Source organism: Battus philenor, unplaced genomic scaffold (assembly GCF_028537555.1).
Source record: "Battus philenor isolate CCGP_79_NKW_IND1 unplaced genomic scaffold, ilBatPhil1.0.hap1 SCAF_19, whole genome shotgun sequence".
NCBI lineage: Eukaryota > Metazoa > Arthropoda > Insecta > Lepidoptera > Papilionidae > Battus > Battus philenor.
The window spans coordinates 12,583,507-12,597,243 of NW_027181681.1; the positions used below are offsets into that span (position 1 = coordinate 12,583,507).

Sequence of the window (13,737 nt, forward strand, 5' to 3'; positions counted from 1 at the left end):
TTACGGGCCCTGTGCTGCCGTATCCGGCGACTTCCCACGATTATCTCTCGTCGGTCCACTTACCACTGGTCTACCCACGCCGTGTTCAAGTTCGCGACCGCCACTCGAGAAAGCAATGTACACCGCCCACTGCCAATTCACACGAATTATTCTTCGAGCTATATCAGTGATCTTTCTTCTGCGGATCTTATTTCTAAAACTCCAACAGTAGCTGCCTCAACTGCTCTCGATGACGATCCCTAAGTCATCAGCGGCAACACACTTATGACAATTCGAAGTAATCACCATGAGAAGAATTCCAGAAAAGCCCAATTTGATTCTGTCCATGTCCAGCAGTGGACATCCGGTTTACCCACGCCGTGTCTACCGGTTCGCGACCGCCACTCGAGAAAGCAATGTACACCACCCATTGCCACTTCACACGAATTATCCTTCGAGCTATATCAGTGATCTTTCTTCTGCGGGTCCTATTTCTAAAACTCCAAACATAGCCCTCTCAACTGCTCTCGACGACGATCCCTAAGTTATCAGCGGCAACACACTTATGACAATTCGAAGTAATTACCATGAGAAGAATTCCAGAAGAGCCCAATTTGGATTCTGCCTATGTCCAGCAGTGGACATCCGGTCCACCCACGCCGTGTCCACCGGTTCGCGACCGCCACTCGAGAAAGCAATTTACACCGCCCACTGCCAATTCACACGAATTATTCTTCGAGCTATATCAGTGATCTTTCTTCTGCGGATCTTATTTCTAAAACTCCAAACATAGCCCTCTCAACTGCTCTCGACGACGATCCCTCAGTCATCAACGGCAACACTCTTATGACAATTCGTTAGCACTAATCGGTGTAACATAACTCCTGAAGATGCCCCGTGGAATGTTGACCAGTGCATGTGCGGAAGTGGCTAAATATTGGTTCCTATCTTACAATCGACTCAATGGCGGTTCCTGCGCTACCTGCATCCTGCAACTTCCTGCAACCTTAGCTATCTCGCCTGTCCAACTTGTGGGAGCCTATCCATGTTACGTCTACCGACTCATGAGCTTCACTCCAGAACCTATCGACTCCAACGGTCATGGGTCGCACAAGCGATATCTCCCACTCACTGCCACTTCAGATAACTGCGGATCTTAATTCTGATTCCATCTCGCAGTGAAAATCCAAGAATAATCCTCTCCATTGCTCTTAGACGACATTGAGCTTTCCAATGAGGTTCGTCGATCCTTAAGTCATCATCGGCAACACACTTATGACAATTCGTTAGCACTAATCGGTGTAACATAACTCCTGAAGATGCCCCGTGGAGGGGTGACCACTGCATGTGTGGAAGTGGCTAAATATTGGTCCTTTTCTTACGATCGACTCAATGGCCGATCCTGCGCTATCTGCATCCTGCAACTTCCTGTAACCTTAGCTATGTCGTCTGGCCACCTTGTGGGAGCATATCCATGTTACGTCTACCGACTCATGGACTCCACTCCAAAACCTATCGACTTCAACGGTCATGGATCGCACAAGCGATATCTCCTTACTGCCACTTCAGATAACTGCGGATCTTAATTCTGATTCGATCTCGCAGTGAAAATCCAAGAATAATCCTCTCCATTGCTCTTAGATGACATTGAGCTTTCCAATGAGGCTCATGAATCCTTAAGTAATCAGCGACAACACACTTATGACCATTCGAAGTAATCACCATGAGAAGAATTCCGGAAGAGCCCAATTTGTATTCTGCCTATGACCAGTAGTGGACATCTTATGGTTTAAATAATAATGATGAAGCGAGGGTTTCAAACATACACTGATCTGTATAGAATGTATATTATACTCAGAAGGTTAGAAGCAACAGTCAACATCTACAACCTCAATGAACTTATATATCCTCCCGTGGGTAAACATCATATATTACGTTTGCTGGTACTTGGTCACCAATATAAAGCCTGCAGGTTCCTGGCCATCTGATATGCACACAGTGTGGTATACCCACGGCATCTTCATTTGCCGAACCGTTGTGATCAGTTGCTTTAGGGCGCTTTAAAAATATTTTCATATGGTTAAGATAAAAATTTAAAAAAAGAACTATTTTAGGAATCTAGGGAGCGAATTTCTGATCAAATCTGAATGTAATTGGTGTAAACTAACTAGATTATAAATTGAAGTATAAAGGAAGAGATCTTCGTTGAATTTCCTATTTATCTATTCAATTCACGGCCATTTTGTTCAGATAAAAGGCTGCCATCCGCAGAGTGGCTCGAGGGTAGATTGCGATGGCGCAATAAATTAAAAAAATCTCAGGAAATAGAACTTTCTTACTTTTAAATTGCATCGTGACTTTTTGCTCGCAAATACATCTGCATTGACTATAAAAAAAAAAACATTTCAGAGTCTTTTTAAAAATCGAAGCGTTGGATTTTTGTTAGATATGACTTTTAGATGTTTTACAGTGGCCCCCTACTTTGCTCCCTTGCCATATGTGGAACAGATACGTTACAAATCAGGTAAATATTTTATTTTAAATTTTATTTCCCACTCTCCTTTCATTCTTCATAATCTCTATCTTTTTTTACATTCAAATCATCTTCATTGCACTACATTTCTTCCCTCGTCTTCGTTCTTAGACCACAGTTTTGACTCAATTATTTTCATTTTAATATTTGCTACAACTTTTATTTCTAGTTTCATTTTTACACAATTACAGCTATTTTATTATCTTTTCTTATTTATTAAACCTATATTGATTTATTTATGACTAGCTTGGCATCTTGCCCGAACCTTTTTTTAATTACTTCTGAGTTTTATTCTTTTCTTTTATATACTTCTTTTTGGGAGAATTTTAGAAATATAGGACAACTTTTGACATCGCTCATGAGGGAAACGATGATGCCTTATGCGTTCCTCTTCCCCACTTAACCTCGGAATCAAAGAGGAGTTTTCCAAATACAGAACAGCCAGCAATGGGCACCACGGTCTGGTATACCTCCGAGTCACAGATGCACGACAAACTCTTTTGGAGCTTGAACTTGTACAAGTATCAGTAGAATCTCCTGTATCTGGTGAACGTCTGGACCAAAAACGAGTCCAGCTGGACCTTCCGGAGTACGCGATAGGCTGATACAACATCCGGGTAACCTTTAGTTACAACATTTACTACGAAATTCAATTAGAGCAGTGATTCCCAGAACGGTCTATATCGACCCCTAGGGGTCTATGACAACCTGCAAGGGGTCTACGTCAGCGAAAAAAAATTTGGAAGTCCATGAAATGAAAATGGGGGTCCACGATAGTGGATCTCAACACATACACTGATAGTACCTATTTACTTACATCATACTATCTTATAATATCAAAACATTTACATTATTTATAAAAGTACCTATGAAGTAAAAAATTATTAATATGTTACGTATATTTTACACAACAGATACAAAATTTTATTTTGAGTAGTTTTAATTTAAATTCAATTAATAAATGTATAAATTAACAGGTGTTTTTACTTTAAGTTTTCAACACTAAACTTCGCTACTGTTAGAAATTTACAGGAAATCAATATCAGGTAAGTAGGGGGTCTACCCAACACGGGAAAACATGGCAAGGGGTCTACGACACAAAAAAGTTTGGGGAACTCTGAATTAGGGTTTCACCTTCTACCATGAAAACTGCGATAGGTTTAGGTGGTTAGAGAATCTATTAACCAATTTGCACATTCATGATATTGTAAAGTGGAAGCAATACATGGATCTTCTATAAGAATAATAAAAACTATTGATTGGTTACCTATCTGGTACACATTTAAATCTTCACAGAGCATCACGTATCTTTCGAATATTGTACAAACAAAACTGTCGACTCGCAATTCTTCAAATTATTTAAACTTCGAACGCGTTATTCTCTCGATTATTACAATTTATTTCTACCTGCATGAATAATAAAGCTAAAAAAATGTTTCTTTTATCGTTTTGGTTATTATTTATTTTGAAAAAAAAAATTAAAATAATACTTCTGCCACCGGACAATCTGTACCTATGTAACAATTAAGACAGATTATTTTAATCTCTAAGAATCTTGTAGAGGTATATTTCAAATTGCAACCTAGTTCGTATGAGAAATAGCATTCATATTTATTGCACTACCACTGTAACATTTCATTTGCGATGCAGCTTGTACAATATTCCCGGGTAAGGCAAGCTGACGAAGTTACACTGCGGCCACTGACTATTTCTCCTGCATAGGTCACAGGTCGTATTCTGTTCGTGCGACCTCCATTTCTCAAACAATATATTCGTAGAATACAGAAACTGTATTTCGTATCGCTTGAATACATCCTAGATTTAGTATTTTTTATATAAATATTTATTAAAATAAAAATTATGGATTCATTCAATTTACAAAGCTGTGAAAAGCACGTGTGAGCTATACTCAAACATTTTTTCTTTATCGACTTTAGGCATTAAACATCGTAGAGTTATTTTCTCTCTCTTTACTTTTGAATTCTTTTCTCTTCCGAGTTAATTTACCTACAATATCCAATTTTATATTGACAAAGCATATTTCTATATCTACTCTATCACTATAGTTTTAAACATTAAAAAAGGTGTCTGAAATTAAATAAAACACATTGAATATATGTCTAACTCCTTGCCTAACATATGTATATCAAACGTGGATGCTTACATGAACAAAATTTAAATAAAATCATGTCTTGTCAAAGAACTATGGAAAGAAGTATTCTGGATATCAAAGTAGAAAACAAGGGAAGAGAAGAGATAGACAGAAATAACTACACAATGGAAAGAAATAACAAAAAGCTACATAAATGACAAAGTCTAAACTGCAGGGAATGCAAATGTACGTCGGCAATCATGTATTTGGAGAACTCCACCTTGATCTAGAGCTAAAAATAGGTAGAAAAATAGAAGAGGAAAGTGTCGCCTCCCTATCAAAATTCTGATAAGAAGTGGTGTAGAAGTTTATAGGTAGAAACAAAAGAAAGGACTAAAATAAAAAGTATAACTGTATATATAAATAACTGTATATAAAAATTAATTCACACTTCCTATATTTTTTTCTCTTTGAATAAGAGTTTTATTTATGACTAAAGTAAAAAAAAATTAAGAATACTTTCTCATAATTTTTATTTAAATAAATTCCTGTTACATATACATGCACATATCATAGGTGCGATGAATATCCAACTCCAGTATTAAAATTTACACACTACGATAGTAGTTCCAGATTTGTATATATCCCAACAGGTTTTATGAGGAATCTACGGAAGAGTCAAAGGAGGAGGTTTCTTTGTTTGAAATGATTATATCTAGTTTATAAATATTCTTAATTTCTCTAGGAATTCAGGATACGTGTCTCAAAATTTCATCTATTTCTGTCACTGGTTACCGCGGTGTATATAAAAATTTCCATCCATATTAATATATATATATATATTATGTAATCCTGAACAAACACACATATAATAGATATGAATATAGTCGTTATTATAACTGCTAATACATTAAAAAATTAGTTTGTTATATTAACATTTTTAAATTAGGAATTCGAGAGAAAAATCTTGGAAATGATTTTCGGGTCGCTATGACAAGATACCGGCGTGTAGCGTGTATATATAAATCTAAGGACATATATATATATTAAGGATTCTGTGTTTGGCACTAATCGGTGTAACATAACTCCTGAAGATGCCCCGTGGAGGGGTGAAACACGCGATGAGTGATTTAACGGTGGTAGTTGTGTAATTCGCATTGTTTGCCGCATGCGTATTTATCAGCGGGCTGGCGGGCGGTGCACTTTCTTGCACGACTACCACTGCATGTGCGGAAGTGGCTAAATATTGGTCTTTTTCTTACTTAGAATGGACTACCGCAAATTAACGCCTGATTCCAATAAATAAATAAATAAATCACTGGCTGAATGGTATGATTCACAACGATACGATTATCAGGTTCTGAAATTCACAAGGTCTCAGATATTCAGAATGTTTAGGAAGAATAACCAATACCAGGGCTATTATAATCATCTCGAAGTGGACCCTGTAACAGAAAAGACCCTAAAAGAAGTGGCAAGAATGTTAGAAGAATATCATTGGATTATCGAAAGAAAGACATCAAAGAACGACAAAGGATAGAGGGAGATGAAAGAGAATTGTAGAAAAGGTGAAGGCTTATAAAGTTTTGTAACGCCACAGGAAGAAGAAGGTTATATTAAAGTTAAAATTATAATTGCACGGTGCAAATTCCAAAATCTTATCTATTCAAATCATTGAATGCCGCTATGGATTGCTGTTCCAGAAATTTCATTTCAAGATTTTGACCACTGTTGACATTATTACAAAATAAATACTCTATCTTCAGCTACCAACTACTAAGTCATGTTCGTATAATCTTAGGATGAAAGCGCTGAAATTGCTGATTTTAGTAAATTCCTGTGTCATTTTATATTCTAGAAAATTCCTTTCGTACGAATATATATCACGTGCGTTAATAAATTCTCACATATCATAGTTAGATGAGAACGCAGTCGTTATTACGGCTATATTAAAATTAATGCCCATTATAATCCACGCAATAATAGACTCGCCTATAGCCACAGCCGGTGCGGGCAGATTACTTGCAGCCATTCGGATTATACCTGATCACAATTTATTAGTATTAAACAACGTGAACGAACTAATTTTACGATTCGCTTGCGATTTTACACTTAAACATGAAGTCGAACTTTAATTCCATGCAATGTAATATGTGTAATGCAATAACATATAAATATTTGATCAGAATAACACAAAACAGTACAAGTACACCTATCCCCCGATTTACACGGTAGATACGTTCCTGAGAAAAACGTGTAAATCGAAAATTAAAAATTTTCAAGTCAAAACTGTGCAAATCGAAAAGCTTGCAGAAAATGCATAATTTTGCTATTTAACAGTTGTGATTTTTTTTTCAATATTTTTAAGTGTACACAGAAATAAAAATAAAATGCGTTGACGAGTTAAAATATTTAATATATTACGGAAACACTGTTTTTTTTTTTATTTAATTACAATACATTAAAAAGAAGAACAAAAAATAATATCAAAGGTGTTTTATTATCCTTAACTTGTAATTTACGAATATGGAAAATTAAATCTTTCTGAAACTGTGAAACTTTCACTCAAATACAATTTTCCGTAGATAAAACTTTAATTTTATGTGAAGAAATACAGACACAGTGTGCGTGTGCAGCAAGTCAGCACATAAGCTCGGGATTCCTCGTGAAATGTGTACACAGCACACGTGTTCAATCACAGTAGCATTTAGTAGAGTGCGATAAAAACAAAAAAAAAACTTATTTGGAAAACCGTGTAAAAGCGAAAACGTGTAAAACAAGTACCGTGTAAATCGGGGGATAGGTGTATAAGAAATACATGCTTATATAAGAGCATACATCATCTTCGTTTTGACTTTCAGTACTCACAATAATTCAATTTATGCATTCAAAAGAATAACTTTCAGATGTACTTAACATGATTTTGCATACGATTTTTTTTACTATATTATCACAAAGTTATTTATTATTTCTGAAACCAATGATTTTTTTAAAGTGAGTTCACCATTCACCTTTTATATCTACGACAAATCATCCTGTTTATGAGAATTTTAATCGATAGTTCCTGTAAAATATTACATGCATTTTTATTACTAAAGTTTGAGGATCGGTTAAGGAGCAATGGTAAAATTCCATTTTACATTTATAAAAAGTAAAGTTAAATATTAATTCGCCCTTCAGTGTGCGCATTATGAGGCAAAAGCATTACAATCCTGAATAGAAAATGGGTCGAGGCCTGTAAATGCAGTTTTAATTAGAAGTTGAATTTGAAACTAACTTTTGCTATTACGTTGTATTATTAAACAAAGCATTTTCAACTTGTAACATTTACATGACAAAGTCAATCTCTCTCTTAACTTACATAACAATCGTTTGTTTCATGTCGTACGGGTTTAATATCTCCCATGGTACTATTTACTTTGTTTTCTTATAATTCACTTCATTCTTCATTCATGTCTTCTTCATACAGTTAAACGAATGCGCTTGTATTGTTTTTAAGATCCCAGCGGCCATCTGTTTGCTATATGATTTGCACACTGCTAATTTATCTTGCAAATCTGGGCTATATCGGTTACTTTCGTTACATGTAATAACATAAGGTAAATATATTCAAACAGAGTTGGAGTGCGTTATAAGATACACGCAGGAAATTAGTATTTAATTTAAGCTCTAGAAGAAACAATAAATATATAATTGTAGGTGGAACATGAGCAAACAAAACCAACTATTACTTTATCACTATAAAAGTATTTAAACGGTTTTATTTAGTTCGACCCGTACGGAATTTGTTTATTTGGGTCAAAATTAGAAATTGAAATTTAAGCACCTTCCCACTGTCAAATTGATCTGAAATTTGATACACATATTTAATTTAGATGACAATACAATATAATAAAATCAATAACATTATAAATCTAAGATGGCCGCCGATACAAAATGGCGGATTACGTATTTTTCCTTAATCCCCTCAATATGGGTATCAAATGAAAGGGCTACACTAGTAAAACACGATGATTATGTCAAAAATTTAAATTCAAGATGGACGCCGTTCCAATATGGCGGACTAGGTACATATTTTTCCACAACCACCACAACATGGGTATCAAAAAACGGTTTAACTTAAAAGTTTTTTAAATGTATTTATTTCAGTGTCAACATGTGATAGTCAACGCATTTTAAATTTATAAAGTAAAGCAAATAAGAGAGATTAGCAAAATTATTCATATAAGCAAAGATTTGAGGTTGTATTGAAAAATTTTTGTGACATAAGTCGAAACTAATCGACTACGAAGTAATCCCCTCAGGTGTGCGGAACGCCATTTCCAATATTGAGAGAAGCACTTAGCTTTATGAAAATTCTTTGATGTTATACGATTATCTCATATTAAAAGTCATTTGCGTTAGGTTCAGTGAAGGAAATATTTATATCGCATCGAACTCGATTTTTAACGGAAGGAATTTTCTAGAATGTTCTCAAAAATTCTAATAATCTGACTCACTTATGAAGCAATGTATTCACGATATTGTTTATTTTTTTAATTTAAATAAAGAAAAACGCTATGACAACCGATGATCGCTGGAAGCTTGAGGATCTGGAGTTGAAACCCTGGATCGAGAAGGGCAGAGGATCATTCTAGATACAGGTCGCTTGCAACAGGCTCTATTGGAAATCTGTAAGCTTATGTCAAGTAATGAACATTCCACGGCTGAAATAACAACAATGGTGACGAAGACATAAATTGTAGCCTCATATATTTCCACTGTGAGGCACAGAACTCGACTAAAGATATCTATGGGGGATATGTTATAATCGCCACGCTTGGTAAGCGGGTTGGCGATGATAGTGTCGTATTATGTTACGCAGATGATTTTGCTGTCCATATTAACAATAAATACATTTAAAAAACTTTTAAGTTAAACGGTTTTTTGATTACCATATTGTGGTGGTTGTGGAAAAATATGTACATAGTCCGCCACATTGGAACGGCGTCCATCTCGAATTTTGACATAATCATCGTGTTATACTAGTGTAGCCCTTTTATTTGATACTCATTTTGAGGGGGTTAAGGAAAAATATGTAATCCGCCATTTTGTATCGGCGGCCATCTTAGATTTATAATGTTATTGATTTTATTATATTGTATTGTCATCTAAATTAAATGTGTGTACCAAATTTCAGATCAATCCGACAGCGGGAAGGTGCTTAAATTTCAATTTCTAATTTTGATCCAAATAAATAAAGAAATTCCGTACGGGTCGAACTAAATAAAACCGTTTAAAAAGTGTGTAATTATATAGTATTGTATCCTGGGAATTGAACACGCGACATATGATCGCAAAACACAGTTATTTAATGCTGTGCTACCACTGTTCACACTACGATCATCGATGCGACAATTTCTTTTTATGTGACCTTCATTTTCGATGGCTTCTCATACGTTTTTCTGCGTTCTTTTTATTTTCTCATTCTTCTTATATCGATCTTAATATCTTTCACTCATTATAATTTTTTACTTCACATTACCTCTCATTCTAATTCATTCCTTTATTTTTCATCGCGAACGGCTACTTTACAATATTTATTTTGTTTTCTAATATTTATTTGGCATTTTACAATTCTTTTCTTTTTTTTCTTTTATTATTTATATTTTATATCTACATCATATTTTTATCAAATAATTTTTTGGTCATGATTTACAATTTATCTCCTTTTTCTTTTCGTACAATTATTTTGTAAGAAAAGGACCAACATTTAGCCATTTCCGCACATGCAGTCGTAGTCGTGCAATAAAGTGCACCGCCCGCCAGCCCGCTGATAAATGCGCATGCGGCAAACAATGCGAATTACACAACTACAACCGTTAAATCACTCAACACCTGTTTCTCCCCTCCATGGGGCATCTTCAGGAGTTATGTTACACCGATTATTGCCAAACACAGAGAGACGACTGCATGTGCGAAAGTAGCTATATTTTGGTCTTTTTCTTACTTAGGATGGACTTCCGCAAAATAACGCCTGATTCCATTAAATAATTATTTTGAAGTAGCTATGTATTGGACCTTTTTTTACTTAGGATGGACTTCCGCAAAATAACGCCTGATTCCATTAAACAATTATTTTGTTTCATTATTTTCGATTTATTTCCCTATAAACTTTGGACAGTAATCCAGAAAGATCCGGCGGCTTTCCTCTTTGTTCACCAATGGTACTTTATATATGTCAAAAATATCAACCGACACTTCTGATTCAATATAATAAATTTGATTATCCTGAACTATTATTTAATCTTTATATAAATGTCTCATATAAATCAATTCGTTCGCTTTTTATTTGAATTACAAGTACATTATTACAGTTGCATCGTGAGTGCGATTTCATGTTTTGTGTTAAACGAACGCAGAGGAATCTTGATCCGTTAAACACGGATAAATGTCTCCATTTGTATGAACTTTTTTTTTAATTATTGCAAGATGAGCACTAGTATAGCATTAATTAAACTTGTAAATCATCTGTAAAAATAGTTTGCTTATAGTAACATCTGTAAGATCTGTCTAGATCTGAATGAAAGAAATTGAAGTAAAAGAGTAGACGAAGAAAGTGTTGGCGATATATGTCGCTTTGCATTTTTCAAATATTGCAAACAGGTTGTGCGGTACATCATTAAAAGAAATAAAACTAAAGAATAAGGATAAACGGTCGATTAAATCCCGAATGCAAGATAAATTTAGAAAATTTAAATTTATTGGTAAAGGAAAAAAAAATGAAAAGTAAAAGAAGCAATTAAAAACCAAATGTTAGCAGGATTGAAGATGAATGAAAAAGGTGATGTGTGAGAGAAGAAACGAATAAATTAAACAAATTGTGAAGAATGAAAGGAGAAAGATTAAAAACATATTTAACTCAAAAATGTAACAAAAAATTATCATTAACATTCAGTCAAGTACATTAAGCGTTAAACAGGCTTTATTACCTGTAAACTTTCCTTGTATTAATGTAAATAAATATATATACAATATGGTTCAACATAGTTCTTAACTTCGGTTGAATTTGGAGTAATACAAAGGTCCTAATCAGGTGAGGTCCGGCCGAAAGCGAGACTGCGTATATATATATATATATATAGCTATAAAGAGCTATATATATATATATATATGTATATATAGCTATAAAGAGCTATATATATATATGTGTGTAGTGATCTCACTAACACTAGTCACTTTATTTAAATTGTTATTTGTCAAAATTTTTATTTACATTTATTTTAATAAAAAAGATTTTATTTACATAAACCTAAAGACCTAAATTAATTTAAATTATATCTACTTGTAATTGTTTATATGTATTCAATAAATAAATATTCTAGGGTCAAACTGACATTGTACGCAACATTTATTTTAGCAGTCTAGCTGCGACATTTGCTTGCCAGCCGGCTATGTAGGTCACGGCCCGCCGCGCCCGCGCAACCCCCGCTCACGCAGTGCAGCGGCTGCGCCGGCGCGGAATCCAGTCTCGGTATGATTTTGACGCGGAGCGCATGTCAGTTTGCCCCTCAACTTTCTCGCAAAAATACGTTGGTTTTAGTATAAGTTTTCCCATTCTGCCCTCGCACCTTCTATTATTCTAAAAAGCTTGCTACGTACCCACGCACGCATGCTTTAGTGGTGACCACCTTTAGAACAAAGTGGCGAATGAGGAGAACGAGAACAAAGGATCGGATGAACACGTGCTGAATCGCGTCGCGGTAAAGGTACCGCCGTTCTACGCGGCAAAGCCAAAACTGTGGTTTGCGACGTTGGAGAGCCAGTTTGTTTTAGCTAACATAACGTCCGATGCAACAAAGTATCATCATGCAGTCTCACAGCTGGAACCGCAGTATGCGGAAATCGTCGAAGATATTGTTGAGGGCCCGGCCGCGACGAACAAATACGAAACCCTGAAAAATGAACTCATCAAGCGGTTGTCTGCGTCTCGGGAGCGACAGGTACAGCAATTGCTTCACCATGAAGAGCTAGGTGACAGCAAGCCATCACAGTTCCTGCGTCGGTTAAAGAGCCTGGCCGGTTCTGGTGTACCGGATGATCTGCTCAGAACCCTCTGGGCCAGTCGTCTGCCTAGCAGTGTGCAGCCCATCATCGCGTCTCAGGCCAAAATGACGCTGGATGAAGTCGCCGAGCTCGCAGATCAGGTACTAGATGCGGTGTCACCGACCTCTCAGGTTGCAGGAATTTCGGGTACGTCTTCTGGTGGATCTAGTGAGATAGCCGCATTGACCCGACAAATACAAGCATTGACGGAAAAAGTCGACCGTATGTCGCGGTCAAAGTCAAAAAATCGGAATTTCTCAAAACGTCGAGGTCGTTCATCAGCATCATCCACTAGGTCTCACTCAAACTATAGAAAGTTCCCAATCTGTTGGTACCATAGCAAGTTCGCGGACTCAGCAAATAAGTGTGTCAAGCCCTGCGATTTTACGGGAAACGCAAAAGGCAGTCGGTGATGGCGGCCGACGACTGCTCGACTACCGGTCGCCTATTCGTCACGGATAAACGAACTAAACTACAGTTACTAGTCGATACAGGAAGTGACTTGTGTGTGTTTCCCCGTAAATATTTAAAACAATATCCCTCAAAAACAAATTTCGAGTTGTGTGCAGCGAATGGCTCAATTATTCACACTTACGGTTTTTACAACTTAGTGCTTAATTTAGGCTTGCGCCGTGACTTTTCGTGGAATTTTATTGTAGCTGACGTTACGAGGGCGATAATAGGCGTTGATTTCCTTTCACACTACAATATTATGGTAGATGTACGAAACCAGCGACTCATCGACGGCGTCACAACGCTCGCGACTGTAGCGTCACCCGCGAATACTAACGAGAGTATTTCTTCGGTGAAGGTGATATCTGGTCACTCGGTGTATCACGACATACTTGCCAAATTCCCTGAAGTCACTCGCCCACACGGCGTTCATCGCACACTGACTCACAACACAGTTCACCACATCCGCACTACACCTGGGCCACCGGTCTCTTGCACACCACGCAGGCTTGCGCCTGATAAACTTAAGATTGCCAAGTCGGAGTTTGAGGCTATGTTGCAGGACGGTACCTGCCGTCCTTCAGAGTCTGCATGG

At 36.3% G+C, this 13,737-nt stretch overlaps 1 protein-coding gene across 1 annotated transcript; it reads left to right on the forward strand.

Annotated features, from left to right (window-relative positions):
• Nucleotides 1-566: 566 nt before the first annotated feature.
• LOC137921732 (uncharacterized) lies at nucleotides 567-13,102 on the forward strand. The gene is made up of 2 exons (XM_068764546.1): nucleotides 567-650; nucleotides 12,281-13,102. The coding sequence occupies exons 1-2, from the start codon at nucleotides 567-569 to the stop codon at nucleotides 13,100-13,102; spliced, it is 906 nt and encodes a 301-aa protein (XP_068620647.1).
• The last annotated feature ends 635 nt before the right edge of the window (nucleotides 13,103-13,737 follow it).

What these genes read in the sequence shown, in the direction of transcription:
- LOC137921732 (XM_068764546.1), top strand. Translation starts at nt 567, where the DNA reads ATGAGAAGAATTCCAGAAGAGCCCAATTTGGATTCTGCCTATGTCCAG. An exon ending in CACCCACGCCGTGTCCACCG is followed by an intron (nt 651 to 12,280) that starts GTTCGCGACCGC and finishes GACCACCTTTAG; the next exon opens with AACAAAGTGGCGAATGAGGA.